The sequence below is a fragment of the Xiphophorus couchianus genome, chromosome 1 (genome assembly GCF_001444195.1).
Source record: "Xiphophorus couchianus chromosome 1, X_couchianus-1.0, whole genome shotgun sequence".
Taxonomy (NCBI): domain Eukaryota; kingdom Metazoa; phylum Chordata; class Actinopteri; order Cyprinodontiformes; family Poeciliidae; genus Xiphophorus; species Xiphophorus couchianus.
Window position 1 is genome coordinate 12,980,280 of NC_040228.1, and position 26,767 is coordinate 13,007,046.

At 44.1% G+C, this 26,767-nt stretch overlaps 1 protein-coding gene across 4 annotated transcripts in view; it reads right to left on the reverse strand.

Annotated features, from left to right (window-relative positions):
• Positions 1-10,914: 10,914 nt before the first annotated feature.
• The window catches only part of rerea (arginine-glutamic acid dipeptide (RE) repeats a), a 177,792-nt gene continuing 161,939 nt past the window's right edge, over positions 10,915-26,767 (reverse strand). For 3 of the 4 annotated variants that reach the window (XM_028018163.1, XM_028018154.1, XM_028018182.1), the window contains 11 exons: positions 24,937-25,099; positions 23,448-23,540; positions 22,749-22,948; positions 21,567-21,728; positions 21,383-21,490; positions 19,622-20,979; positions 17,657-17,873; positions 15,847-16,567; positions 13,375-13,548; positions 13,092-13,284; positions 10,915-13,018 (listed from right to left, as the gene is read on the reverse strand). In XM_028018163.1, coding sequence (XP_027873964.1) covers positions 12,985-13,018; positions 13,092-13,284; positions 13,375-13,548; positions 15,847-16,567; positions 17,657-17,873; positions 19,622-20,979; positions 21,383-21,490; positions 21,567-21,728; positions 22,749-22,948; positions 23,448-23,540; positions 24,937-25,099 — 3,423 coding nt within the window. In that variant the 3' untranslated portion in view covers positions 10,915-12,984. The remainder of the gene's footprint in view (positions 13,019-13,091; positions 13,285-13,374; positions 13,549-15,846; positions 16,568-17,656; positions 17,874-19,621; positions 20,980-21,382; positions 21,491-21,566; positions 21,729-22,748; positions 22,949-23,447; positions 23,541-24,936; positions 25,100-26,767) is intronic. The other variant, XM_028018172.1, reaches the window with a different exon arrangement.

The window sequence follows — 26,767 nt, forward strand, 5'->3', positions numbered from 1 at the left end:
GATATTCGGCACTAAATAGATAGAAAATATAGTCTAGAGACTTTGGCAAAGGTTTGCCTTCCAGCAGAACAGTGACACAAAAGTCAGAGAACCTCGACTCAAAGTATACAGACCTGAATTCAACTGAGAATCTCTGACAAGACATGAAAACCAGTTTTCACAGACAATCTGATTACTTTGCAAAGCATTACAGACTCAAAAATACAGTTATTAAATGAGTAAACAAGAAATTCCAAAGTCTCAAAAGACTCAACTGGAAACAAAAGCAGGTTGAATGTTTCAGACTTTTATTTGCAAAACATGTTGAACAATGCGTTTTATTTTACTTCCATTTCACAATAATGCACTAATTTATATTGAGCTCAAAAAAATTGGATGTTTTTGGTTGTAACTTGATCAAACGTGACAAAATGTTCTGAATACAGTGGTTTGCAAATATTTATTTCAGCAAATATTTCTTTATTTCTTTATATAGAGCCAGATAAATAGAAAAACTCAAAATATCTCAATAAAGTTGAGGAAATTGTAGTTCTGGAGTGGAATACTTTTTTAAAAAAAAAACAAATTGCAGGTAATAACCTAAAGCAAAATCAGTACTTTTTGCGTGCTCCACTAGAGGGCTCTGCACACCACTTTCAGTCCAAATTTAAAGCGCATTGGAGAGCAGATGTGTTTGGAGGATTGTGGCGTAACCTGAAGAGGGCAGCCTTGTTAAGTGACTTTAAATATACTGTTATATCTGCTGCTGCTTCATAATTTAACAACCGACACCAAGCGCACTGACACATGGGGGAATAGAAAATAAATACTGGCACAATGCTGTCAAAAAGCAAATACAGCTCATTTCTTTCTGCTCGGCGGGTGAGATGAACTCTCATAATAGCACAGTAAACCCAGAGCGGGGAGTAAAGAAAAAAAAAAGAAAAGGGTTATCTAATAAACGGAACGAGCACAAGCTGTAAAACAGTTTTAATGGCAGACTGCAGGGCCCTGTGGCTGCACCCAGTTCGGGCTCAGGCAGTCGCAGCTTGTGCCGTGGTGTTCGCTGCTCTTTGTTCTAACCAGAGCATATGCCACAAGCTCTCGCTGCTTTTCCTCAGCAGCTGCTAAACCCATTAAATCTGCAGCCAGCCACCGGAGCGGGGGGGGGGGGGTTGAGGGCTCCACTCAGCCCCGCATGCACGGCGCTCCCATCATAAGCCCGGGGGGCTGCGGCCGCGGAAACGGGGGTCCAACATGGACGTAGATCACCAGGAGCAGAGCGCCGTGCGTCCCGTTTGACGTGTGCTTGCAAAGACGTGATCGTGACGCTGTTAATGCGAGGCGATATTGTCAAATTCACTTTAGGTCCTTATTATTACTCGTCTAATGTAATTCGCTCCAAGTGGCGCTCGCCTGCAAAGTGAGGCGCTGTAGAGGAGCCGCATTGTTGCGCCTTGCTGCTCCACAAGGCGAGTGTTTAAAGGAGCCTCGTTGAGCGGCGTGGTAATAATCCAACATCCATTCTGCATCATTACATGAACTAACACTCCGGCTGTTTGCTCTGCGGTGCAGCTTTGTGCCTCCAGGCTTTGAAGCTCAATGATTCCCAGAGCTTCTATTTGCTGTTGCTGCAGGATATCACGGCGCTGCTCATTTCCAGGCTTCACATCACCCCATTAAACTGACCTGTCCCCCTGCACACCATTAAAAACTGCTTTATGTGGACTTTACTTTCTCCCCAAAAAAGGGGGCGGGGGGAGAAGAAAATTAGTATACTTGAATATCTGTCTCATTTCGAGGCTCGGTGTTTGTTCTGAGGGTTCTTCAGCCGGTCTGGACCCACACGGCTCCACGCTGCAGGGATTAGGAACATCTTCTGATTAGCGGCCCACCATGGCACCTAAAGCAGAAATTTATACACGAATTAGAAACACTTTCCTGATTAAAGCGTGAACATTCAGTGGCGTAATTATTCTCCCCCTTTGGATGTTTGACGTTGCAACAACAAACTCCAACTTGTTGTAGGGATGACGGGCAAAGACATTCATCACGGAGCTCAAGCTCAGTCAACTGGACGAGGATTGTCTGTGGACAATCGTTTCCAAATCTTGCCGCAGATTCTCAATTAGATTTAGATCTGGACTTTGACTAGACCATTCCAACTCATCATTTAAACCTTTCCGTTAGAGCTCTGGGTGTGTCGTCAGAGTTGCTGCTCTGCTGGTTTCCATAAAGGACAGATTTGTTTATTGCACAAATATTAGTTGTTCTCTGCAGCTCCTCCAGAGACACGTTGAGCTTTCTGTCATTTTCTCCCATCAATGTTTCCTTTATTTGCCCTTCCTCTTAGTTCAGACAGACAGCCACGGCTTGTGCCACACTCCCTTCATTCTCAGGTGAAAGGTCGAGCCGTGCTTACAGTAGTGAGACGATCAAAGCTTGAGATTGTCACCATGTAAGATCCAAAAGTGCAGGTTTAAAAGTTTGATAAAGAAGAAGAAAGCATAGCGGATATTACCCATTTAAAACACGACTGGCAAAACAAAAAAACTGCACCCAAAAGAAGGGAACATGGAGAAGCCAAGGATAACAGCTTGAAAACAAGAGAAGATGCAGCAATGAACGACTGCGGCGCGGAGGAATGTGGGCAGAGTGATAACTGAACAGAGAAAAAGGTGTGAATAATTACCTTCTCTCTGCTGAGAGAGAAACCAGGAGACTGAGTCTACTGAGGGAAGTCCCCAGCAAAAACAAACACAGGAAGCAGAAAGATGTTCCTCACAAACCCGACAAGACGATCATGGAACTCGGTGCCCGCAGGAAAACAAATTTACAAAATAAAGCAGGAAATGAAGTCGATGGGAAGACATTAAGATTAGTCTAAAAGTATAAAATACAATAGGAAGGATGAAATGACCACAACCACAATGAAAAGCAAGCTATTTGTGACCCCTTGAAGAGAGGGGTCACAACTCTATCACAATTACAACTCCTGTCTGTAATTCAGGAGTTACAGACATTTGGCTCTCAAGCAGGTGGTTGATGCAGATCATGGAGACTTTTGATTTTGAGGTTTTTACCAACAAATCAAACCCTTCTTACAACAAAACCACACTAAGTAGTTGACTGTTACTCCAATAGTGCGCACAAATCTGCTTTAATGTAATCTGTTAAACTTTGCTGAACATGTCAAGCATTTTCACAGAAAGAGTCGATCAAACTCTGTCCTTATCCAGGGGAATACCTACTACTTCTTTTTTTTTTTAATCAAGCTGGAAAAGTAGGCAGAAGTGCAAAAAAAAAAAACATTTTACACAGCTCTTTCCTACAAAACAATCTGACTACTTTGTTTAAAATATATTGTATATAGTTTGTTGTTAGAGATAAAACAAATTCCGCAAAAAAAAAAACAATTTAAAAGTCATCATTTCACCCCTCAGCCCTGATTTTTATTAATATCATATTGCAAACAAAGTTATTTCAGTAACTGGTGAACGTGTGCCCACTATTAAAGCCCCTATAGAGAAGATTTTAAATGTTTTCTTTTAGGAAAACGCATGATCCGGATTATGATTAATATGATCCCAAAAAAAAAAAAAAAAAAAATCCGGCTGCACTCTTTCGGGTCTTTCCGAATCACAAAGCGGTTCTGTGTGATGTGGCCAGGTTTTGGGGTTTCCATGCAGCACGTTGACACAGAACATAAAACAGTGAAAGCGCAGAAATATCCGTTTGCTTTAAGCCATTTTAGCCCACAGCCTTATTATCCTGTGAAATGGAGCAGAAAACGTGCGCTGCAGCTGAGGCTATAGGCAGACAGAAAGCAGGCCTCCGAGTAAAAAACTAAAATAAAAAAAAAAATAAAAAAATATGTGACGGCAGCGGCGCTTGAGACGCTCTATTACTGCTGAATCTTCCCGCAGAAGCCATTTCCATCCAAGATAAATTGTGCTCCTGAGGAGGGACAAATATTGTGCCTCACAGTCTCCTCCTTTTGATAACCAAGGTTGAGGGCGGAGGCGGCTTGCATTTAAACATCTTCTTTTGCCATCTTCTTGGTGGTGGTGTAAAAAAATAAAATAAAATAAAGCTGGTCCTGCTCGCCCTGCCGGTGAGTTTGATCTGCCAGCGGCCATATAGCCGCCGAGCACCTTCCTTCTTCCATGAAGTTGCATTGATGATTAATTTCACAGTGAATGGAAGGAGTTCGGTGGCGGGGGGGGGAGGCAAGAAACAAAAGGTCGATCCATCTGTGTCAGGGCAAGTGGACAGCCCTGTGGCGCAGCAGGTAAACTTTCTGGCAGCGCCATCTATCACAGGAGCGGCCATTACAGCATCACAAGGTCAGGGCGCTGTGTGTCCGGCGGACCCCCGGGCTGCAGCGGGAGGTGCCCGGGTTTCTAAGGTCCTGGCGTGGCGCACGGCCAGATTTTCATTGTGGTTTCTTGATGCGGAAAGTCAACACTGGGATCTTCACCGGTGGCGTGATCACCGTCCCAGCAGAGGAAAAATGATGCTATGGTGGAGAGAAACTATTAGTGAGCTTGCGAGTTTACTTCTTCGGCAGCAGGAAAACGGGAAAAATAAATGAAACAAAAAAGTTTCAGGAGGCTGCAGGGATTAAAGGAACGGTGGATCATTCCTGCTTGGTTAGAGGCCATGCTGACATCTGATCAGCTGGTCGTCTTTTCTCCTTCATCTTATTAGAAAGTGCAAACGTCCACTGGCGGAGAAAGTGGCTCACTCAGCGGTGAAAATACGTTTTAAATGGACAATGACTCTAAGTATTAACGATGCTGCGCTATTTCATCAGATGTCATTTAACACAGATGTAATTTCAGGGTTATGCCGTCACTGTGTTCCCTGTCTGTCTTCATGCCACTCTAGTGGCAACTACTTACTTAAGAGGAGGGAAAATTGTTATTCAAAACCAGAAGAAAACAGAGCACAGTGCTGCATGAAAACACTGCATAAAAAGACACACACTCTCCCATTCTGAATCCTTCTTGAGATTACAGACAGGGACCTCACAGCTCTTCATTGCTATAAACGGACATCATGTTGTCTTCATGTCCACTTTAACAGTCTGAGGTCGATGCTTTGGGACTCACAGCAGAACTGTGAGGCATGTGGTTGTAGAAGCAGTAACAGCCTATAAGCAACGGTTCAGCGCTGAAATATATTCTCAGGCTTTAAAGAAGGAATAAACAAAACCATCAAATGTTTAGCTGATTAGCTGTTACTCCTGTTGCACCCTGGGGGGTAACATAATGACTGCTACTCCATCCAACCCCACTTCAAGTAAAAATTTCTTCAACAGTTGATTTTTGTGATGTAAAAATCAAATCTGAGTCACAATAAATCTTTTCAGAGTTTTTGTTTCCCTTCTTAATTCTGTACTTTAAGTATAAAACGAACCTGTTAAAGAAGAAACTTGAAAACTAGACGCTCCTACACTAAAACTCGAAGGACCTGTTGAGCTAATTTCAGTATTGTGTCTTTGTCTTTGACATTACCAAGTCATGTTGCCCAATCTGCTTTGGAAAAGATCTCCAAATGTCTCAGTCAGTCAGGACGTTTCTGTTGTTCAGAGCTACGAGCCGCCCTGTAGATTTTACACAGCATTTAGTTTTTCTCTCTCTAAGCACACCTCCATCTTCTTCTAGTGAAACCTCTCTCTCTCCCTCTCCCTCCCTCCCTTCTTCCCTCCTTTGTTGCTTCCACTGCCATGTTTGGCTGTTTTTGGACACACTGTCCTTCTCAAAATGCACAACGTTGTTTTAGTGCCGTCCATAACACAACCTAGCACAAGGTTTTCAGATAAGAAGACGGAAAATTATGATCAACAAAACCTGGGCTTTCTCAACAGGTCAGCATGCCACACCGAATCAAATTGCTCCCTTTCAAGGCCTCCCTACCATCACCCTAATCGTCAGCTCCCTCCACAGGTTTTCCATCAAATTCAGCTCAGGACGATGGCTGAGATAGGCTTCCAGTCAAAAATAAAAACACGGCAAAACTAAAAGATGACTTTAAACCGACGTATGAATCATTTTGAGTTGAACTGTGAATCTTTCTTTTTTTTTTTTTAATCAAGCCTTGCAGTGAGGAGTTCAGGATGACCTGGTGTTGGAGAGACGTCATCTTTTCAGAACAGATTCGGAGAGAAACGTTTCATCATTACTTTTGGTTCCCTCTGTTCTTTCATTTTTGCCTTTCTTTGAGCTTCTCCATCCGGTGTCAAGAAGCATAATGTCAACAGATTCCCCCATGAGCAAAGCAGAGAGCTTGTGTAACACACCGAGGAGCCGATCCAGTTGGTATTCTCCGACGAACGGTACCAACTTGGCTCTCGTACGCATGTAAACATCGCGACAGGGAAAAACACACACATAAAAATAAACCTTTTTATTCAAAGTTCCTGCTTGATTCTGCCCTGTTTGCAGCTCTGCAACGCAGCGCGCTGAGCTCTCTGGGTAATGAAGGAATTTGTTTGCAAAAAGCTTGGAGTAAAACAAATCTGTTTTTGAGTCGGACAGGGTTATGAAAGCCACATGACGGCATGTTAAAGGGGATAGGGTTAGCCACATGACCAGTTCTGGGTTTCTCTGCCTATTAGGAAGTGGGGAAGTAAATCAGAACCCAGCCTGGAGTCTTATTTCCCCCCTAAGAAAATAAATTCATGACAGAGAGTGCTGCCAAAAGAACCAATTTTCCTCCACTGTCCCAATATTTTTTAAAATGACAGCAGAAGATGTTTGATTTTTTTTTTTCTTCTTCTTCTTTTTTGTATGCCCTTATTTTTCCAGATTTTCCACTGGCTGACTGATAGAAATGAGAGGCTGTGAGGAAGCTGAAATGTCAGGTCTCTTTGACTCTGACGGTGCGCAGACACGGCGGTGTAAGAGACATGTACGAGGACAGAGAGAGGGGCCCAGCGCCCGGGCCTGACTGAGCAAAAGTGAAGTCTCTGCCAGCTCAGTGCTTTATGACAACACATTAAAGAGGAGCCAGGAAGTCTGGGGAGCGAGCTTTGCATTGTCTCTGCACTGCCAGCAAGGACCCAAACCTGGCACGCTTTATTGGACAAAGAGTTCCTGCGACTCCAGGCCGCTCCTGCGAAATAAAACTCGGGACAAAGAGGCAGAAACGAGGAAGGGGTGTGTGTGTGTATGTGTGAGGGTTGTGGTGAGCAGCAGCAAAGGTCTCCTGAGGTTGCTGGTGTGTGTGTGTGTTGGGATGGGTGAGGAATGCGCCGACCGTGCCAGTGGCCGCGCTGGGTTGATCCGCTGGTGCGGAGAAGGGGGAAATCCAGATCAGCTATGACAGGAATGTGAGAGCAGATATCATTAGACGTGCAGGAGCCTCAAACTCACAGCAGGCAGCAACACAAACAGATAATATGACTCTCTCTCTCTCACACACACACACACACGCACACACACACACAGCAGCTCAGAAGGTGCTTGTAAGATGGCCAGATTCTGACACGAGGCGCTGGGATGAGATGCGCATGCGGGCGGGCCAGGAGGGATCCGCCGGTTCATCAGGTCGAAACAGATCCTCCTTTAAAATGTTCTGAAACTGGAAAATACAAAACTTCCTTCATGTTTTCCTCCATAGTTCTTGTGTGAGGCTCGCTGTAAAAGACCAGTGTGCATGTTTAATCCAAGAGCAGCTGCAGAGAAGCTGCTTTGAAGTATCACTCCGGTTGAACTTTTAGTCCACATTTTGTCAAGTAACAACCACAGTTTCATAGATTCTAAAGGGAACAATACATCACTTTCAAAAATGTTAAGGGTGGCGTAAATTTGGATTCAGATTTTTCTCCGATTCCAGAAGATAAAATCCAGTGCAACCAATTGACCAAGAGTCGTTCTTGGTCTACAAATATAAGAAAATTTAAAACAATGTATAAGGCACAGCAAAACTAATCAATATTTCATCTAACCTGATATAAAATTAAGTAATACAAGTCTGCATTGTTGTTCTTCAGTTTAGAGGTTTAGGAACTAAGTTTTGAAAAAAAACAAAAAAAAACATTTTTCTTTGTCAGGGCAAGAAAGCAGTTCCCAAATTGTAATAAGTTCAAATGCCAGGGCTTTGGGCTTTCAGACTATTGTTTAAAAACTTTCTCAACCTACTTATAGCACAAAATAATAAAAATAATGATAAAAAACCAACAACAAACCTTAACCGGAGTAAGAGGGGAACTATAAAAATGACAAAAGATTCAGCAACCCGTCTGCACGAGAGAGCGTTAAACCTCTTCTGATAGAAAACCTTTTTACCAAACTGATTGTGTTATATTTAGAACCAACTGAACATACCTATAGATAAATATAAATATGTAGTAAATATGTCACAAAGGGAGTTCAGAGGATGTCACTCTTCTTGTTTCGGCCATATTTGACCCAATATGGCTGCCTGATGAATTCCTTAAATTCGTGTGTTGTCCTCGGCCATAATGGGTCAAAACTAAATGCTCTGTGCAACAATTCATAACTAAATCCACTAAAGGTCCATCTGAAGACCCCAAAACATGATGCTGCCACCACCGTGTTTTAGTCAACAAAGGCATTTCTTTCCACTAGTTGACTTTATGCAACATAGACGGACAGGAAGAGAGAGATTAAATATCCAAGCACAAATTAAAATCTCCAAGGAAGAAATACTTTTAAGTAATGCAGATACAACATAATTAATTATACGGATTTAACAGTTACATATCAAACTTTTAGCACTGGTTCAAATAAATGATCTCCATTTCCTTCCATGTTTCCTCTCTATGTTTTACCATGTGCTGAAGACCAGGAAGTAAGCAGCCTGTTCGAGGAAGAGGTAATTAGAGCGGCATGAGAGAGAGGTCAGAGGTCAGTAACTTGGAGCCCCCGATGGATGCGTCTGCGCCCAGATGTAGTTGGGATTTCAGTTTATGGTTGTTTTTTTTTGTTTTTTTTAAATGACGTCGTTTTGACAGATATAAATATTCAGGCTGCAGAAACGTGGAGACGGAGCCCGTTTTAAATAAATCACACACGAACGAATGCATATTTGGCTCATTTGCATCTTGGAGGCGTTTAATTACTTTAATCACATGCATCAAATTCTGACAGCTGCGCTCCATTTATCGAGGGTCTTTTTTAAATTTTTTTATTTTTTTTACATAAATACAGGTTTGCTTGGTTCGTAAATCGACTGCATGTTGGCCCAGATGTTGAACGAGCGGGGCTCCGTCCAATAAGGGACGTATATAAATCACGCCGTCGCCTCGGATACAGGTTTGCTTCTGTATCCGAGCGCGGCTTTTATTTAGAGATAAACAAGAAAGCTGCCTTCCGACTGAACGCACTAAAAGCTCAGGCTCGTCCCTGCAGCAGCAGCCAGGCCCGCTGGAGCGAAAGGAGAGACAGGAGGCTCTGTGGTCTGAGACCTGCTGCTGCTGCACACAGTAACAGCACAAGACATATTGCTATTCAGACGGAGAGAGATTATTTTTTTCCTTTTTTTTTAAGGCCATGAATCCCTGTGTGGCTGCCGGAGGGGTACACACAGCATTATGAGAAGGATTTGAGCTGACACAAGTCACAGTCGCTCCATCGCTGGTGTGAAGGAGGAAGAAGAGGAGGAGGAGGAGGAGGGGGGGATGAATGAATTATTCAGGCAGCCGGATTTGAAGGGCTCTGACGTCTTGTTGTTTTATTGGTGAGGTGAAACAAGCAGCCAGCAACAAGCCGCTCCTCCTCTCAAAGCGCCGTTACCTCACATCCACAGCTTTAAAAAAACAAAAAAAAGCCGCAAGGAAGCTCAATTTTACCCCCTTCCCTCTCCACCACCATAGGACAGGGGCATCATTTCAGGGGAGCAGCAGTGGAATAATAGTTCCCTCTCAAAATGACAGCCATCGCTGCGGCGCAGCATCACAGATTGCAGGTCTATCACTCCCCACACGGTGAGGCGAAATGACAGCCACGGCTCGCTGATAGCGGAGGCATCTCAAACCCGAGAGGAGGTGTTCCTCATGGCTTAGCCCAGCTTTCATGTTTTTAAAGCGCAGCAGAGCAAAAAAAAAAATATATATATATATATATTCCGCTCAAAGATTCACAAGCAACCTGCTGCTGGCTGCTGCCGCCGATCTCTCTCAAAAGCTGTGGTTGTGAAGCAGGAGAAAATCGAAGGCTGCAAGAAAACGAGCCTGAATGAAGGGCTGGTCTTCCTGAATTGCCTATAAAAACAAGGAATTATGAGCTTCTTTTTAAACTAATCAGACCCATTTAACACAGTAAAACAGAAAAGGATTGAAGTGTTGTTATTTGAAACAAACACAATAAGAGGGCGCATTCCAGAAGTAATCACGCCAGTGGTTGGTTTTAACAGTTTCTCATGTTTCGACAAGCGGCTCCAGTGTGTTTTATTGGGATTTTATGGGACGAACCGACACACAGTTGAAAGCGGAGTAACAAGACACAGACACCTCTTTTCCCTCCAGACTCACTCACCGTCAGAGTTTAAGTCAGAGCAAATCTCTGTTTTAGGTCAGTTTGAACTTGCAGAAAGTTTGCAAAAACAAGCAAGCAGACTATTGACTGATTTCTGTTTTGACTACGTACATAAATCAGACGAAAGAATCAATGCTCACAGATGCTTCTCCATCAAATCCCTCCCAGATTGAGATGTTTTGCAAAGACAAATTAGTAAAAAACAAAATTTTTAGATGGGAGACTGATTGAAGCGTGCCAGAAATCACATAGTTGTAACTGTAGAGGTGGTTGTAGAGAGGCTGAATCCGAACCCATGCCACACTTTTCAGATTTTCACCTATGGAAAATGTTGGAAGCCGCCCCTTTGTTCCGATTCGCCTCATAAAATCCCGACAAATCAGCACAAACAAATCCATGCCGGCGACTGAAGCAGGATGACGGCGTGATCTGTGGTGTAACTCATTCGTTTATTTCATTCCACAAATTTTTCAAAAAAATTACAAAATACTCAAATGGAGAGAGAGAACACAGGACTCACAATTTTTCTTATTATTTCTACTTTTTGTTTTACATTGTGTCATCCCATGGCGACTACTCGTATATACAATAAGCTTCAAGATACCAGTATATATATAAATCTTAGCAGTCAGAATTTACATTCTGCTATTGCCGCTTTGAAACAAGAAGCTAAACCATTGACAACACTTAACATCAAAGGCTTCGGAGACACAAAAAAGAGGGAATCAAAAGGCGAGGCGAGAGGATGACGATGATGATGAGGAGAGAGAGAGAGAGAGAGCGAGACGAGGAGAAGTGATGGGAAACGGTGAGATGAAGCGACAGGCAGTCGTCAGCGTCAAAGTCCTTTTTTGATAAGTTTGAATTTTGCCGCTGTTAAGATAAAAATATAGTGCTCCATGGGAAAATGGGGTGCAGTCTCTTCAACTGGCTAGACTAAAAAAAAAAAAAAAAAAAAAACATAAGAAAAAGCCACAGATGTTTTTTCGTTAACATGTCCATGACAAACAGTCTTAGTGCACGGGAAAATAGCAGAACGAACAAAAACATGGGCTTGTGCACCGATACGACAGGTAACAGTCAGTGGCACACAAACACACACGACTCCCGAGCTGCAGGAAGCTGGGCGCGTCTTTAAAAAACAACAACATAAAAACAAGGCATACAATGAGAACGTGAACAGAACGGTCCCTTCGCCTCCTGCTGGTCAGCAGAAACCCAGGAGGCGGCACAAAGGGACTCCAGGCAGGTCCTGAACTTCTTCAGCTCATGTGTTGCTTTTTGACGTCTTTTGGCCTACTTCATGCTGTCAGACAGATCCTATGCAAGTGGTTTCCTCATATTCCGTGTGCAGCGGGTCTTGCGCTACTGTTTGAAGGTTAAAAAAGTCCTCTTAGGCTCTAAGATTGAGCAAAATTCAAATCCTGCTCGATTTGAAACAAAAAACTCAAACAAACAGAGAAGGCGCCTCTTTATTTGGCCTGAAATTGGTCCATGTGGTTGAAATTAAAACCGCTCCACTACACACGGCGATGGTGTACCGCTCCCTCCTGCTGATGACACAAATTAAAAAGGATGAGACCATCTTAGCCGAGCTCCAGGATGCTCACTCAGTGCAAAGTTCTCCTTTTCCCGTCCGTCGCCTCTTCAAGTGTTTCAGATCAGTAACTCAACACGCCAACTCTGACAACCCCGCTGCGCGTTACAGCCGATGGATGGATAGATGGATGGATGGATGGATGTGTGGGCGGGTGGATGCGGAGGCGTGCGTAACGGGGTTTGGGGGGGATTATGGTTTACATACAACAAGCGTATGTGGGACTAAATCTAACACAGTGAGGTCACAACCGAACCGAAACTCTCAGAAACTGCTCGTATAATGCCATGGTGCTCCCCTCTGAAACAAGGGATAATGCTTCAAAACAAGTTATATTGGAGGCTGAAACGACTTGGAGTCCACACCTAGTAATAATAATAATTATAATTATATGTTTATATATACTATTTACAGACTGAAAAACGCCATGCTGTAGCTTTTCTTAAAATTATGAAAAACCTCCAACAATGTATTAAAATAAAGGTTGAATTTAAGATAGCACTTGTTATTTTTTCATAAATGGTCTGACAGGTCTTTATTTTTTTTCTCCGTTCTTTTTTCTTGATAAGCACAGTGTCTTGTTCTAGCACCTACAAAACATCAGGGAAGCTTGTCATGCAGGAGTCTTGAGGATGTTGTCACTACTGGTTATATACCAAAGAAAGTCAATGTCTTGAAAAATAAAATAATAATAATAATAATAATAATAATAATAATAAAAAAAAGAAAATCAAAGGTCCTCAACGGGAACAGAAACTGAAGAAACTCAGAAGATCAGCTCGGCCTGTTCCTGTTCTTCAAGACTGAAGGTGTTCCGAGGTTCGTGAGGAGCCTCCAAGACCGCTGCTTTTGTGACAACTTCCTGTGTCCTGCACTCGTCAGTCGCCGCCTCCCTCCGGTTGGTTACAGCTGCTTGTCGCTCTCCTTCTTCAGGCGGCTGAAACAGAGAGAGGAGTTTTATAAACGTGGAACGCCTGGTTTACGTTCCAGGCGTTTGGCGCTCATCTGACCTGTAGTAGTCCTCCTGACCAGGAAGTGGCCCGCCGTGCATGTGATGGTGGCCGTGGAGCCACTGCTGCTCCATCGCTAGCCGCTGCAGCTCTGCATGGCCGCTACTCTGCATGGCGTGCATGGCCTGCAGCTGGTGGGCTGCGGACATCTGCGGCGGAAGACCCCCTGGTAGTTCCCGTGGGTACGGAGCACCTGGAGGGACAGCATGCGGTCAGGAGGAGCGCCGGAACACAGGGGTGATGGATTATGGGTAGCCGGCGTCGACAGGGAGGGAGCGCTTACCGAAGACCGGGTGGCGCAGCATCTCGTGCTCGTGCGGCGGCTGGCCCAGGAGAGGGTTGGGGATGGCGCCGGGCGGGTAGGGGAAGCGCGCCAGGTGAGGTCCGGCTGCCAGCGGGTCGACGGCCAGAGGGTGGGCCCCCGAGCCTGGAGGACAGACAAGACATTCACCACCACCTTCTGGGTGTCAGAGTCTTAGGGTCAAGGTACACTCATCACATCATAGTGCATCAGCAGCAGGTCATGCTCTGCTGGTGATGCACGGTTTCATACAGTGGCTCTCCTCTCATGGAGCAAAGCAGCAGCTGCTCTCGCTTGCAATCGTTTAGGTTAGTGCGAATATTTGAACATTTTGGCGGTACGGACTTTTATCACGGTATTTTCTGGTACTATTGTGATCATGATAGAAGTGACAATAACTATTCGTCACTTCTTTTTAGGTAACCGTAGCTGTGAGTGCATGACAGCAATCAGGTCTCCACAAACACAAATACTGCTCTCAAGGAAAGTACTATCTGTAACACTTCTTTAGGAAACCAGTCACACAAAGAAGTGTGATTTTTGTCACCAACTGCATATAATTACATTTTCAAACTTATTTATATTTATTGATACTCTCATTGAACAAACTGGAGAAAATAGTAAAACTAACAATCAAACCAATACTGACAGTTTTAGGGGTTTGAAGATTAATTGGACTTTACTGCGACAATAAATCAAAATTCTAATCGCGATATGAAATTTATTACGGTAGATGGTAAATGATATGATAAATGCCCGCCCAGTTTGGGGTAAATTGTTAAAGTTTGAACAGTAAAATTTCCCGGTTAGTCACTGCTTACTGCGATGAGAGGAGTAAAACAAGAATTCACAAAACATCACAACTTCAATACAGAAAATATGACAAATTAATTATCTACTAATAAGGCCTGTAACTCTAGGCCTCCACTGTCCTGCATCTTTTACATGCATCCCTGCTCCAACATGGCTGAATCAAAAGGCTGAATTTGCAGCCGTCCGTTTGGTTCAGGTGTTGGAGCAGAGGTGGATAGTGGCAGTGGAGGCCTGGAGTTGCAGATTCACGTCTTCAGAGCCTTGCAGAAGTATTGCCTCCCCTTAATCTTCTTCACATTTTGTCACATTAGACAACCACAAGCTCCAATAGATTTCATTTGGGGTTTTAGAGGATTGATTTTCAAACCTTTTCATGAATAAATAATAAACCCATAAAATCACATTTTACTGCAAATACAGCAGCATGGCTGCATCTCTATCAGTTTTGCACAATCTACTCAAGTTCAGCTGAGCTGGATGTCTGTTAACGTCACTTTGCTGGTCTTTCCACAGACTCTCAGTAAGATTTAGGCTTGGACTTTGACTAGGCTAACTCTTCTAATGCATAAAAAAAGCTAAATTAACTATTCAGTTGCAGCTTTGGCTATGTAATAGTTTGTCTTCCTTGAATGTAAACCTCAGCCAGAATAGCTGGCAAACTATAATTACCAATTAGGGCAAAGAATGAACAATATGCTTCTCAGATTTTTAATTGTGAGATATTCTGTAAACTACATTTATGTTTCTTCTGCTTCACAGTAAAAAAGCCTAAAATAAATTAAAGCTTGTGGTCATGATGTTACAAAAGGTTTAAGGAGTTTGCAAGGCACTGTAAACTTATCACTGAATATAAATTGACCAAATAACACTGACAAGTTCAATAACTACAAGTACAAGGCATCTTATAAAACATTGTAGATTTTATCTAATTATTTTAATAAATTTTATAGATCAAACAGTTTTAACTTCATGGCAAATCATAAAAATCTTTGAGCTAAAACTACAGTATGCAACTTAACAAAAAAATACATGTTTGTTAAAACCGTCACTGCATCGTAAGAGTACGACATGAGAAACAATCTGTGGAAAAATTGAGTTCTTCTGCCTTTTCCATATAATTCTACTGTCATCTACAAAAATACACTGCTGTCAGAAACAACCAATCAGAGCCAAGGGGGGGTCTTAGTGCTGTCAATCATCCTTGTGTATGCGCTGCTGCTTGCTCTCTGCTATGCTACAGCTGGTCCACCACAACAGAGGCGAACTACTCAAGCTAGTTAGCATGACCATGACCATGATGGCGGATAAAAAGTTTTCCTGCAATGGTAAGTTGTTTCTTCACCATTAGCACACTGAGCAGCGCGTACATGGTGTTGATTGACAGAGTTAAGATCCTCCTCCTGGCTCTGATTGGTAGTTTTGACAGGGAGGAGATTGATCTTTCCACAGATTATCTGTCTCATAGTAAACTGTCACGACATGCTGACAGTTTTAACAAATAACATATTTTTTTACTAAAGCTACATGCTGTAGCTTTAAGCTATCACAGCATGTTAAAATATCAAGTTACCTAAACTTTCCTGATAACATGCTGTAACTATTACAGTAACATTGTTAAATATAAGCAGGGCTTTCGTTCACCTTGGTGGAGAGGGTCCTGCTGATGGAGGTGGAGGTGGGAGTGGATGTGCGAGTGCTGGTGGTGGTGCGGCGTGACGTTGAACATCTGCAGGCGGGCGATGGGGTCGTTGGCCACCGTGGCCATCCGCTCCGCATGGAGCCTCTCTGCTGCCAGCCTCTCTGGGTAAGTCATGTCCGGCCGCAGCTGGGGCCCCGGGAGGCCGAGCCGCTCACGCTCCAACGGGTTCAGGCCCGGGTGGAAGGAAGCGAACGGGTGAGGGCCGGCCATGGGGGGCAGGGTGAGGGCCCCGTGCCGGGCGAAGTGCTCCATGGGGTTTGTGGAAGGGTGCAGCGAGTCCATTTCTGGGGGTTTGACTTCGAAGCCCGGTTTCATCCTTTCCCTCAGCTCGCGCTCGCGGATCTCCCTCTCCCGCATTTCCCGCTCCCGCAGCTCCCGCTCCCGCATGGCGGGGTCGGCGTTGTACAGGCCGGGCATGTGATAGGCCAGCAGCGGGTCGGCGGGGTTGAGCGAGACGAAGAACGGGTGGTTTCTGTTGGTGGGCGACATGACGTGGGGTCTGGCGTACTCGCTGAGGGTGCGCAGCGCAGGAGTGTCGGGGCCGATGTATGGAGGCACCGCTGCGATCGTAGTTGGGGGGCCGTCGAACGGTGGCCGCATGTGGGTGGGGCCGGCCATCTGGGGCTCCCCCATTCTGCTCTCATGAGCAGAACTGGAAGCTTTCTGTGGGGAGAAACAAAACATTTAGGCTAAATGTTTTGTCTAACCTGACGAATAGGATCTTTTTCTGTTCATTTAGGAGAAGGCTCTTCTTCTACGGCTCCTTTGACTTGCAGGGTCCCTCAGGGCTCTAGTCTAGGTACGCTACTTTTTAACCTTAACATTTTGCCTCTGGGTTCCTTTTTTTTAGAAAACATAATATTCCCTTCCTTTGTTTTTGGAGCTTATATTCAAATTTATCAGCCAATTAAACAAGATAGTGTGAGTTGTCTTAAACCACTCTTCAAACTGCCTGACTGCCATTAAACTCTGGTTGAAAGTCAGTTTCTTGAATTTAAATGAAAATAAGATTGATATTTTCAGCTTTGGAAAATGTATAATCCTCCTTTGCTTCTTTCCTGCAGTCAGAAATTTGTGTCTTATCTTTGATAGTGTTTTTAAACTAGACTAAGAGATAAATGTTGTTGTAAAGTCCAGTTTTTTCCAACTAGACGAATTGCCAAGGTGAAGTCATACGTCCCAGCCAAAGACCTTGAAAAATGGTAATTATTGTAACACTTTCTATGTTGGGCTATATAAATCATGTCTGCATCGCCTACCGATGTCCACAGTGTAGCAGGTCATCATTTCACAACTCTAAAAAACGACAACACATATTTTCGGTTCTTGCTTCTCTTCATTCACTTCCCATTTATTTTAGGATTGATTTTAAGACTATTTTGATATTTTTAAAAGGTAAAAAGCCCCTCATATCTTTGGTCGACCAACCAGTTTCTCGTACATGTTCATAGATCCTGGTTAAAATTCAGAGGTGATTTTGCAATTTGTACTCCTAAACTTCAAAAGGGTCAAAACTGTTGAGACTTTTAAACTCTGCTCACTATCTATTTTTATTATTTGGCATTTGATTCAAACAGAGTTTGAGTTTCTTTTATAATAACATTTATGAATTATTTTTGGGTTTAGTTTTAACCTGACTTTTTTCTATTTCTTGCTTCGTTTTATTGGGTTCTGCAGCACTTTGGTCAACATCTGTTGTCTTTACATACTTTTTCAATAAATTGACATTGACAAATAAGATTAAGTACTCACCGCTGCACGCTCCACCTCCTTCTCCCGCTCACGCTCTCTCTCTCGTTCTTTTTCCTTTTCCCTTTCCTTCTCTTCCCTCGCTTTCTGCTCCGCTTCTCGCTTTGCTTTCTCCAGAGCTTCCTCTCTCTTCTTGGCCAGCTTAGACGAGGCCAGCGGAGTGAAGTAGAAATCTGTCCGAGCACACGAGTTATAACCTCGGTCCAGGTACTTGTAGAACCTGTCGGAAACACAGAACATTTCCGGCTCGTCAATTCGGACCAATCAGAGGCGAGCTACATCTCAATTTTACACTCTGAATGTGACTCTAATGCCCTGTCGTGCATTACAACAGTCCATTATTCAACGAGGAAATAAACTCCCACTGCGGCCACTTTTGCTGCTACGCTGACTCTGAATTAAAATCCTCATTGCTATTCATTGGCAGCCTGAGAGTCACTTAAGCACAAGACAACCACAGACAGTCATATTCAGAAGCCCGAGGTTTGCTCACGTCTCTCTGTAATTAATCTGCCCCAGCTCCATCCTCTGTAATTCTAAACTATCTGCCACCTACGGGCTAATTGCGGCCTTGGACCGACGTTCTGCTGACCACATCCAATCTGCTGCCTCAAAACGCCGAGCAAGCATTTTTGATTTTGGAGCAAAGCAAACCTGTAACCACATAGGTAAATATTAGCTTATGTACTGGCTGCACCATATTGACTAAACACACATGTGCTGTATTTTAACTGTAAAGATTAACCCACATTTCCTCACGCTGCTCTCTCATCATCGTGATGTCTCCAAAGCTCTGCATCGGTTTTAGGATTTGGGTCACTATAATCTGTCAGCTTTAGGAATCAAGGGCAGTTAAACTTCATCTGACAAGTCAAATATATGGTGGACAAGCAAAGCATAAATGGGATTGAAAGTGACTGGCCTCTCCCAGCAGCCTCTGCAGTTCTGATATTGTACATTTTGATTGTGATTCTATTGTGGAGCTCAGGTTTGTAGGTTGTTTTCTTCCTCTGCAGCTCCGAGTCAATTAACCAGTTCATTTCATAGAGTCATGAATTCCCTAAACAATTTAACATTTCTTTCCACTAAAGTATTTTCAAGAATAATGAGAGGAAAATAGTCATAAAAATCCCCAGTATAATTTCATATAAATGTGCAATTTTTCCTGATGATTATATTAGATCTTAATTTATATCAATTCTGATCTCCATTTGAGCCGGTTGAGTTTCATTAGATCACTCTTGAGAAACCTCCAGTTATACTAGTTAGCATGCATGGGATGGCTACTGGTGTCATGGCACGTGAGTGTTTATTAGTTTAGGTTTTTAAAACAGCCAACGTATTCCAGACAATAGACAATAGACACATCTCTGCTCTTACACATATATTTTCTAGGCACATAGTGCCATTTTATAGCTCAATAAAGTAATTACAATACCTTCAGTTGTTTTTCAGGAGTTTGCTAAGGCTTTATATACCTAACATAACAAAAGAAATTCTGACTTTGTAATTTGAAGCCTTGAAATTGAGCGCCTGTCTCTTTAAGACGCTCCGGCTCTTTCAGATCCTCTGCCTTCAGCATTTAATTACAACAATGATCCTCCAGGAGTTTGCTAATTGCTGCTGCCACTAGTCTGCAGGAGCTCGGCTGGAGAAGGAGCTTTAGCTTTAGATAAATAGGCGGCGCTTTGTGAGGCACCCCAATGGTTGCTATGGAGATTCAAGGATTTCTCAAACATGCATGAATGAACCAAATAAACACTCCATGTAAGATTTTGGTGTTAGAATAATGTTATAACAGGTGATAAAGCAGAAAAAAGTCGATTTTACGTAATACCTCCCTTTATCATACCGGCCTGAAGCTAATTTTTGGTTGTCGAAGTGGTATCAAACAAATCACTGCCGACATGAAACAACAATAACTGCAGAGGTATGAAATGAACACCATTCTCATTCCTCCAAACGTACCGTGCTGACTGGCTGGCGTGGCTGGGCGTATTGACAACAGTGGGCTCTGGGGAGGGGCTTCTCTGCGGGGGAGGCGGGCTCTCTGGCTCCTCAGACTCATCCGGCGGCTCCTCTTTGATGTGTACAGGCGGGACCGCCTGGGAGGGCGGAGCGCAGCTGACCGAGGCAGGGAGTGGCATGGAGATGGAAGAGGTCGGGGCGGAAGAAGAAGAGGGCGGCTGTAAGCCAGGCATAGAATTCGATGAGGAAGGTGGTGGGCCGCTTGGAGGTAGAGCTGTGCTGAAAGGATGTGAGGAGAACGGGGGCTGTTGTGGCGCCCCGCCGGGATGTGAAGCCGCTGACGGAGGGGGCAGAGGCGGCGGCGGGGGAGGCTGGTGGCTGGCCGACGGCGGAAGACTCTGGGACTGGGTGAGAACCGGAGGCTGGGCTGGTGGAGGCTGGAGCTGCTGCCCCCCAGACATCAGCTGGAGGGGCGGGGGGTGTGCTGATGGAGGGTGGTGGTTGGATAAAGAGCTGAGGGGCTTCAGGGCAGGAGGAGGGGGCAGGTTTGAAGGCATCTGAGGGAACGGAGGGACAGAGCCGTGAGGGGGGTGTTTGTGAGACTGTGGGGTGGGCATCTGGGGGATGGGGGTAGTGGGAGGCGGCTTGATGTGAGGCATGGGCATGGGTGCAGGGGGCAGAGGTTGCTCTCTGGGAGGCTGGCCTCCGCTCTGAGAGGAAGGCTGAGGACTGTGAGACCTCTGCTGTGATTGGCCAGAAATGGGTGGGGGCGGGACCTGAGAGGCAGCCACAGGGAATCCCTGAGGGGTCATGGCGTGAGGATGAGGCAGAAGTGGAGGTCCTGGCTGTAGTGGATGTGGCATGGGGCCATGATGGGGGCTGGATAATGACGGAGGCGGGCCAGGGGGCGGAGCCTGAGTCAGAGGCGAATGAGGAGAAGGTAGCCTCTGAGGGTGAAGCGACGCCCCGGCCTGGATGAGAGACATCGGGTTGGTCTGGGGCAGCGGCTGAGGAGGTAGAGAGGTGGAGGCGGCAGTAGGCGCCACCTGCGGAGGCAGAGAGGGGGCTGAGGCGGTGGGAGGAACAGGTGCTGAGGAGGCGACTGAGGAGCCCGGTTGACACTGGATGACCGGCGGATGCTGGCTCTGCAGGAGCTGCTGCTGCTGCTGGGCTGAGGAGTCCGAGTCACTCTCATTGTCACGGGGACTGGGGATGCTGGGGGAGGAGCTCCGGTTGTCCTGGTCAATGTCTTTCGGATCGCTGCTGAGCTCCTCGTTGATGCTCCGCCCATCGGAGCTCTCGCCCTCCCCTTCTCCCTCCCCGTCACATTCAGAGGGCGAATCCGGCCGGGTGAGCTCCTGTGAGACACAGAGGAGCATCGGATGAAGCTCATCATAAGAAACCTCAAGAAGCTTCAAAAAGAAACAAATATGGAAGATCGAACAACAGAATTTATGGCGGCAAAGCTCTGATGTGAAACTCAGATCCCATTTTATTTTTAGAGAACAGGCTTGATAAATCCACTCCTGTAATAGATACACGTTATCATTATTTTAGATCAAGTTTTAATTTTGTGTATTTTTTTATATTTCTTTGTATTTCTTACTATTTAATTCTTATTTATCATGATGCACATGTGTATGGTTTATGATGTTGTGACTAAAAGTTTTGTAAAATAGGAATCAATTAAGACAAAATTAAAAAAAAAAACAAGCTAACCGCTACAGCACCAGACTTAGAACAACACAAACCCAGACTCACCTGTGTCTTGGACTTTTTGGCCCTTTCAGGTTCCTCTGTGTCCGAAGCTCCCTTCTCTCGTTGCCGTTTGGCACTCTTAATAGGTGACGGCGCTTCCTCTTTAATCTTCTGCAAAGCAGCGGCGCCATTAGCGGACACAGTTGCAGAGCAAAAATGCTTTTTGATGCATTTATGTGATGTTTACCTTGCTTGTCTTTTTCATGGAGTCTGTCTTGCTGTCGGTGCTGTCAGTACTTGCTGCGCTCGGCGAAGTGCGGCCGCTGGAGCGCAGATCCTCGTTGGTAGGCGAGGCTCGGCCATCAGGACTGACTGTCTGCTTCTTACGACCACTGCGTAGCGTTGACATCTGTGATCAGAGTCGAGACAAAGGGTGTTAGGCCTCCACGTAAAACGACATTAAAAGTTGACTTCTTACAGATTTTTATGTCCCAAACTCAAAATCACTTCAGACTCACTAGCCAAGATAAACATTATAGTTCACTAGCAACATACAGATTTGTGTAAATTTCTACATAGAAATGACCTGTAAAACCCCAAGACTGTAAGGCTGAATGAATAAAAGAATGACGTATGCATGAATGGGTAGAAAATTACAACTCTCAGACAGTGGAAAATGGAATGAAGTCTGAAAATACAAAAAATTGCCCAAGCTTGCATTATTTTTTATATTGACCTATTATAATTCCTTGAACAGGTTAGGCTATGGGCTATACAAAACATGTTCATTACATTTTTCACTTCAAATTAAAATGCCGTTAGCTGTTTACACTTGAAAATGGCTGCAAACAGATGCACAGTTATATAACTGTACATCTTTGAAAAGCAGAAGTGGAGCCTCCTGTGCAACCAACAAGAATGCAGCAAGTGGTTTCTGGATGGTAAGTCATCATCAAAACTGTTCTTTTCTAGCAGCCATTGTACAGAGAAAACAATGGTAAAAGTGGTTGCTAGGTGATGGGCGGGGCTCGGCAGGTGTTGCTAGGTAACAGCACAGTGCCTGTCGTTTGTGATTCAACAACAGAGGTTTCTATAACACCTGATTTTCCAGACACCAAAAAAGCATAAACTTATTGTCAAAATCAGCTGGATTGTTTTTTAAGCACTTGGGCTGCTTTTACAATCAGCTAAAGTACATAAATGGGCAAAAAGTGAATTTTGCATAATAAGTCCCCTCCAAATTAATGCCCATACATTTCCAGAATGCACAGAACTCTGAATATAATAAAAAGCTATTTTCCTGTACTATTTATTTATTGTCAACAGGTCTTGTAGTCTAGCTGCTCATTTCTCCAGGGAAACAGTCAGAAGATTTGTTTTGTGAAGGTGAGAATAGGTGGATGAGTGTGGGGAGCGAGTGTTGGCGCACCGAGCCTCGGTTCCGTCGAGTCCTCATGCTATGCTTCCCGCCGAGGCCATCCTCTTCCTCTTTGACGGGTTTGAACATAAATGGTGGCGGGTCCACGGGCTTCTCGATGGGGGGCAGCTCCCCGTACTTCTTGAAGTGGATGCGGCAGTCGGTGCACAGCAAGATGTTCTCCCGGCCCCCGTGGTGCCAGTCCTTGGAGGCTGAGGAAACCCATTTACAGTTGTGAAATAAGACACTCTCATGGGGAGGGGGGAGACGCGAAAGGAATAAACAACACACCGCAATAAACAGACAACTACAGAACACAAGGAAGCGCCTTGAGCAACGTCTGACTTTACATTTCCAGTGCTATAGCCTGCACCTAAATTGTCAGTGATTTATTATTCTGTGTTAACAAGGTGAGGCGAGACGTATTAGCCACCCGTGTGATGGCAACCTTAGACTGTTCAGCTGGCAGCCCGGTTCTGGGAGCCAGCTGTGTGGAAAAAAAGAGAGGGAAGGATAATGAGGTGGAGAGAGTGAACGAGCTGTGGGCTCATGTCTGATTTGATCAAATTAGTCCTGACATCCTCTGATGCCCATCTGTCACACGGCTCTGTGTTGGGGTGGGATCACACGGATCCCGGGACAGAGCAGGAATAGCAAACCGAGTCCAAATGATGAGCAGTGTGCTGAAGTGGTTTCATGTGGTTTGCTTACTGGTGGTGAAGCAGTGGCGGCAGGCGTAGCCCTTCAGCTCCTGTTCGCTGTCTTCACTGTCAAAGTCATCTTCGCTGGCGGAGCTCAGGTCCACTGGAAGAGAGACAAATGCATCACATTTTCACACCGGAAGATCCAGGATACGCGTTCGTCTCAATGTAATCTGCCACATTCAAAAGTATTCACATGCCTCGACAACCACAATACTTCAGCGTACACAACTGTTGGTTTATGCAACACAGAAACAACAAGTAGGGCATAATCGTGAAGTGAAAGGAAGAGGATGCTGTGGTGTACGTTTGCATTTACCATGTAGATCCACCTCTAGTTGCCATTTCAGCTGCAAGTCGTTTGGGGTTTGTCTCTACAAGCTTTGCATGTTTACAGACTGGAATATTTTGCCGTTCTTCCTTGTAAGAGTTCCAGATTGCTTGGCGGCATCAGTGAATAGTAATTTTCATAGATTCTTTACAAAGATTCTCAGGTGAATTTAGTGATTAGTTTAAGTCTAAACTAATCACAACACAGGAATATAGTTAGATATAAAAACCACAACACGCCTGTTACTGCTAAACCAACAGCTTCCCCACAGCTGGACTGTGCCACCATCAGAGTTGGGCATTAACTTGTTACATTTACTCAGTAACATCTATAAATATATATTATATAATACATATTATATAAATATATTCCTAAAAATACTTTTAGGAATATATTTACTCTGCTAAACTTTACTAATAGTTTCAACATATTCTTCCACCCAAGCTGTAAATCTCTGCACTTCCTCTAGAGTTTTAAAGTTGTAATTGCTTCGATTTAGTAGTTTTAAATACATTGTTCTATATCTCTTTTTGATCATTTTATTGTATTTACTGTTGACCTCAACCTTTCATTTAAATCACCTGTTAACTATTCTTCTATGGAGGTTGTTGTTTATTAGCCTTGGCTATAAAAACTATGATGAAGGTATAAGATCGTGTTGATAAACATTTCTTGTCTGTACCAAATAAGCAATAAATTTTTTTTTTTATATAAAGTGCGTCCTGACTGCTACTCTGATTATTTCTCCACCTCCTGACTTGTCACTTTAGGTGGGCAGCCATGTCTTGACAGGTTTGCAGTCGTTTCATACCATTTTCATTTTTTTTTTATTATGATAGGGCAGAGTTCTGATTTATACTGATAATAAATTACACGGGTTAGCTCTGTTTACTAATTGGTGACTCATGAAGGCAATCGGCTTAAAATTTTATTTATGCGTTAGTAAAGGGTTAAGAGTAAAATAAGAATCTGAACATAAACTCAGATTCTTAGTTGTGGAAAATAATTCTCTTCCTTCCACTTTGGTCCACCCTTTTGCACTTTGCCTGTCACATAAAATCCTATTGAAATATCTTGAAGACTGTGGCTGTGACCTGACAAACAAACAAGATTTCAAGGGGGTGTGAATACTTTTGCGAGGGAGAGTAACTGGGGTGTGTATACGCACAGAACTCGCTTGAGGGTGGGCGTGAGGGGGTGTTGACAGGAGTTGAAGCAGTTCGTGTTTTGATGCGGCGGAAGACAGGCTGGCGGCGGTGTCTCCTGTGGGCTCGGCAGCTGGCTGCCTCCGGTGTCTTCTTCCAATAATAGTAGAAAGTAATCAAGTCCCCCTGAAAGAGAGCAGTTAACACCATCAAAAGAGTCGCTCAGGCATTGTGTGTTTTGGCTGCATAAAGGTGTCTGGATCAAAAACGTTTTGAGTCGACTTGCTAAAGAATCTGCGTTAACTAAAACTGGAGTAAATACAGCGTTTGGGAGCGAAGGGCTGCGGCGCAGGTCAGTCCATGTCGGGATTTGTAGGTGCCTGAGGCATGTTTGTGCTGCAGCCCTGTCTGTCCCTGGATTAAGCAAGGAGGCTCGCTGAATGCGGGGATATTAGGATCAGTGCTTTGGTGGCTGCCTGGGTGGCAGGAGGTTGAATGGGAACAAAAGAACATGTCAGGCAGCGCTTTGGCGCTACAAATAGGGAGTGAAATGGCTCCTCGCCCCTTCGCTGGAAGAGTCAATTGAACTTTAATCAAACATTCGGTGGGGTGCACTTGCCAGCGAGCCGGGTGGATAAATCCCACGCACAAAAGGCCGCCAGGAAATCAATACCCGACTGAAACATTTACACATGCAATCATGGATCAGAAAGCACTTTGCTGCATATTAACATCTGTTTTGCAATATCGCAATAACGCATAACAAAGCTTTGGAAAGTGCTGAGTGAAGTAGTTAAAACAACCTTTCTTACCAACCATAAACTAACTAGTGGAATATCAGGATGGCAAATTCATGAAGTCATGGTATGTGATTGTTTAGTGAGCAGTAAGTCACCTGTAATCTTTAAAGCCCACAGGGCAGCCATCTACAGGCGGCGGTCTGTTAAACTGCTGTTCGACAAAGCTCCCCAGGTTTAATGGCTATTGACTGTTTTCCTTCCCGCTTCAGCTGCAAAACTTGACATAAATTAGTCAGCCCGTTGCTCTCTGAAATGCATTAACAGCTTTTCAGCAGTAGCGCCACGTCGTCTGTAAAAATGTGCCAAAAACAAAAAGGTGGGAAAACCAATTTGGTAAAAATTTATGTTTATAAAAGTATTTAACTGACACAAAGCCAGCTGTTCAAAAGCATTGCATGTTGGACTAAAAGGAAACAAAAGGTCTGCAGTTGCTTTAATTTCTTATCGTCAAAGAAGTCTGCTTGAGGCTTGTAGCTGTTGGCTGTTAAAATACAAGAAAGAAGCTTTTTTATTTCAACAAGTCATTTAGGTTCAACATTAAAGAGCAAGCTTGGTTTTACTGAATTGCTGCTTTGATTGGTAGTTGTGGGAAACTCAGTGGGATTTAGGCCAGTTAATGAGATCTCTCTTCATGTGGTTCTTAGGGGAAATTCATATCTACCAGAAACAGTAGGGACTCCCATTTTATCAGGCAAAGCAGCACTGGAAAGTATTTACTGAAGAGTGTTGGGCTCTAGCGGAACCTGCTAGAATTTCAGAGGAAATCAAGGTGCTGCAAAACACATGGAAGAGTTTTCTTCACATCTTTACTAAACTCCAGTCTGGTTCTCTATGCTGATGACAAATAAAGATGCTCTAGCAGATATTTTAACAGTGGCAGGACTAAGGCTGGTGCAATAAACAATAAATTAATCAATCAATTAATAGCATGATAAATTAAAACGGGGTTGATAATTTCCATTTGGAAGATTGTTATTCTCATGTCTCTCTTTCTCTACCAAAGACTTGATGAAAAAGGCTTCAGTGTAGTGCATTGGTCTCTACTAGCCCCTTT